We start from the raw sequence: 3,420 nt of genomic DNA on the forward strand, positions 1-3,420 counted from the left end.
GAACCCTGTCAGTTCTACGCAAACTTCATACACCAACCGCCAGAGCCATTGCATCCTACTGTTTCTTCAGGGCCCTTTGAAGCTTGGGGACTTGATGTTGTGGGACCTCTTACTCCAAAGGCTTCAAATGGACACGAGTATATCCTCGCTGCCACTGACTACTTCTCAAAATGGGCAGAAGCCATCACACTACGGGAAGTGAAGAAAGAAAATGTTGTGGACTTCATTAGAACCCAAATCATCTATAGATACGGTATACCTTAACGTATCACAACTGACAATGGGAAACAATTTTTCAACCATCTGATGACAAGTCTAGGAGAAAAATTCAAGTTCAAACAATACAAGTCATCCATGTACAATGCCTCTGCAAATGGTTTGGCTGAAGCCTTCAATAAAACTCTTTGTAACTTGTTGAGAAAAGTAGTAGCAAAGTCAAAGCGAGATTGGCATGAAAGAATTGGTGAGGCGTTATGGGCATACAGTACCACATACAAAACACCTACTCAGGCAACCCCGTACGCGTTGGTGTATGGAGTGGAGGCCGTGTTGCCTTTGGAGTTGCAGATCCCTTCCTTACGCATTGCTATTCAGGAGGGACTCACAGATGATGAGAATGACAAGTTGCGATTAGCAGAGTTAGAGTTTCTCGACAAAAAAAGATTAGAGGCCTAACAAAAGCTCCAATGCTATCAAGCGAGGTTGTCACGCGCATTCAACAAAAAGGTGCGCCCTCGTTCCTTCCAAGCAGGAGACCTCGTCCTTGCAGTACGAAGGCCAATCATCACCTCTCACAAGCCAGTTGGTAAATTCACCTCTAAGTGGGATGGTCCATACGTGGTACAGGAGGTCTACATAAATGGTGCTTATAAGATTGTTGATGAAGACGGTGTGCGTGTCGGTCCAATCAACGGAAAATTCTTGAAGCGCTACTATTCTTGAGGCTCAACAATGAAGGCTCCTAAGCAAGAGCTTAAACTGCACACCAAAGCTCCTAAGTAAGAGGTTAAACTGCATACCCAAAAAAAAAAAATGTCCTTCCCTTTTATGAACTACGTCGGCTTGATCTTGTAAAGTGCTTCGTGCTTTACAGGTACGTAGGCAGCTTGGGTGAACATGTAGCTCAAGTGCATCCATACTTCCAAACAAACATCATCCCTCTTTATGAACTACGTTGGCTTGATCTTGCAAGTTGTCACCCCTGTCAGCTTTGTAAGTACGTAGGCAATTTGGACAAACACTTTGTTCAAGTGCAGCCACACCAAAATAAATTAAATAAAAAAATGCTCCTGGCCCGCAAGAGCCTAAACTGTGAACGGCGAAATCAAATTCACATCATGGACAATATAAATGTGAAGATCAACGAAAAATGAGCTAAAATGAAACAATCACACGCAGGTCTGCAATAAAAGAGATAATGATCAAGTTACATAGTAATAGTAGTCTAAGCCTAAAATCTATGGATCAAAGTAAATTGAAGCACGCATTTGCTCAAGAGATGCCCTTTATTCTTCAATTGAAGCCTCCTCTTCGGCACTCAGAACAGGGGTAGCCTCAAGCTCTTCCAAAGTCTTTTCCGTAGTCTCAACCTGTGACTCCAAGTCGGTCAGGGTTCCAACTTTAGCTGCTATACTTTGTCAGAACTCGCTTTCCATTTCTGCTTTGTTTGCTTTCGGCTACAAGGCTAGTTATCTTCTTCTGAGTATCTGACAGTCGAAGAGATTCTGCTTCAAGGTCTTCTTGTACTCTACTATGATGTGCCTTCACTTCTTCAAGTTTCGGTGTTGCTGAAGCTTATCCCTCTCCAAAGATTCGGGCGATGACGTTCGGGCCGCAAGGCTGTCAAGTACAAGGTAAGCATTGACGGCACCTACGTAAGAGTTAACTTGTTGTTCCAACAGGGTAGGATCGCCTTTGAGCTGCCGTATGCCCGCATAACATGCCTTAGCCTTCGCTGCCACTGCTTCCACTTCTGAAAAGTCTGCATTCTTCAATTTTGTCGTAAACACAGTAGCTACACCACGCAAGGCCTTCGTGAATATCCCCTCATAAGGTGAAGATGGACGAAATGAAGCTTCAGGAGGATCAAGGACATTCAAAAACTTCGAAGGAGTCGATCCCGTCCTCAGATTGCAAGGTGAGACCATGGTGATAGGAATAGGAGAGCGTAACACTGACGCTTCACTGGCACCCACAACGGAACTCCCTGTATGACCTTCTCGAGAACCAGACTCGTGAGCATCACTGGAAGATGATATCTTTATAAACTTGGAAAGTTCTTTCCCCTTTCGAGGCATGTACTCTCGAGTAGGCGGATCTAAATCTAATCCAGGATAATCGCAAGTTGCAGTTGACGCTCCCACCTCCAAAGCCACGTCACCTTGCTGTCAAAGATGCAAGTTAATTAGTTTGTTTCAAAAAAAAAAAAAAAAAAAAAAAACGTACCAGTGATAGAGAGGGCACACGTGAAGCACTAGAAACCCCGACAAACATCACTTCATCATCATTCGTATCTATGACATGTGCTTTCCTTTTCTCTCCACGTCCGTGCTTCGGATCAACATCAGATGCTGCATCACTATGGTATCCATCCCTGGCACGGATACTTGTCTTTTTACATTTTCCATTGTGGCGTGATTTCAAAGTACGTTTGCTGCTGGGGCCTTCCTTGTCCACGTGTGGATCACTCCCTTCTTTCCCTGGTCAGGAGGTGAGTAGAAATTTTTTTATGTCCTTTCGAAGCTCACCTATACCGGCAGCCTCCCACCATTCTCTAAATTTAGTGGTGGAACATTCATACCAACGGATTGAAGAACTAGGAAGGAACACTATAGAGTAACTTTTCGAGACTAATAAAAGTTGCCAAAACTTCAATGCCTCGCGGCTGCTGACTCTACGTTGACTCGAAGCACGAGCTAACATATCAGGAACATCTTGACAAAAGCCGAATTGTCTGCTAAATTGGTGAGGATTATACGGCTCTAGATAAAATGATTCACCCAGACGAAAAGGTAAATACGAAGAACGGAGAGAGACAAGATAACCAAACTTTATGGAATCAAGGTTGTCATCGTCACGGAGAACTTCAACCTTGTTTGGGTGTAATATGAAACAGTTTGCGTTGACTTCTCGGCCAACATAAATAAGGTCACGCGCTTCATCATCCGTGTAAGCTTTGGCTCCTTGAACGCCAAAATAAGCAACCATGGAAGGACCCGGAGGAGGTGACTGCATTTAGTGGTAAGCAGAAAAATAGTGTGCAAGCCAACCATATAGATAATGAGCCGGGAAGTATGATCTAGAGAATGCGGGGCTTGACGATTTGACCATCTCATTTTAGCCTCGATAAATGCTCGCCAGAACGGGGATAGCTAGGCTGAATGTATTCCCCTCAGCCAGCAAACTAGCTATCTCAAAAGT

General features: G+C 44.1%; 1 protein-coding gene across 1 annotated transcript; it reads left to right on the forward strand.

Annotated features, from left to right (window-relative positions):
• Positions 1–354: 354 nt before the first annotated feature.
• LOC141628665 (uncharacterized) lies at positions 355–675 on the forward strand. The gene has a single exon (XM_074441771.1). The coding sequence runs from the start codon at positions 355–357 to the stop codon at positions 673–675; it is 321 nt and encodes a 106-aa protein (XP_074297872.1).
• The last annotated feature ends 2,745 nt before the right edge of the window (positions 676–3,420 follow it).

This window comes from Silene latifolia, chromosome Y (assembly GCF_048544455.1).
Source record: "Silene latifolia isolate original U9 population chromosome Y, ASM4854445v1, whole genome shotgun sequence".
Classification (NCBI taxonomy): domain Eukaryota; kingdom Viridiplantae; phylum Streptophyta; class Magnoliopsida; order Caryophyllales; family Caryophyllaceae; genus Silene; species Silene latifolia.

Coding starts and splice junctions, on each gene's coding strand:
- LOC141628665 (XM_074441771.1), top strand. CDS start 355: ATGTACAATGCCTCTGCAAATGGTTTGGCTGAAGCCTTCAATAAAACT.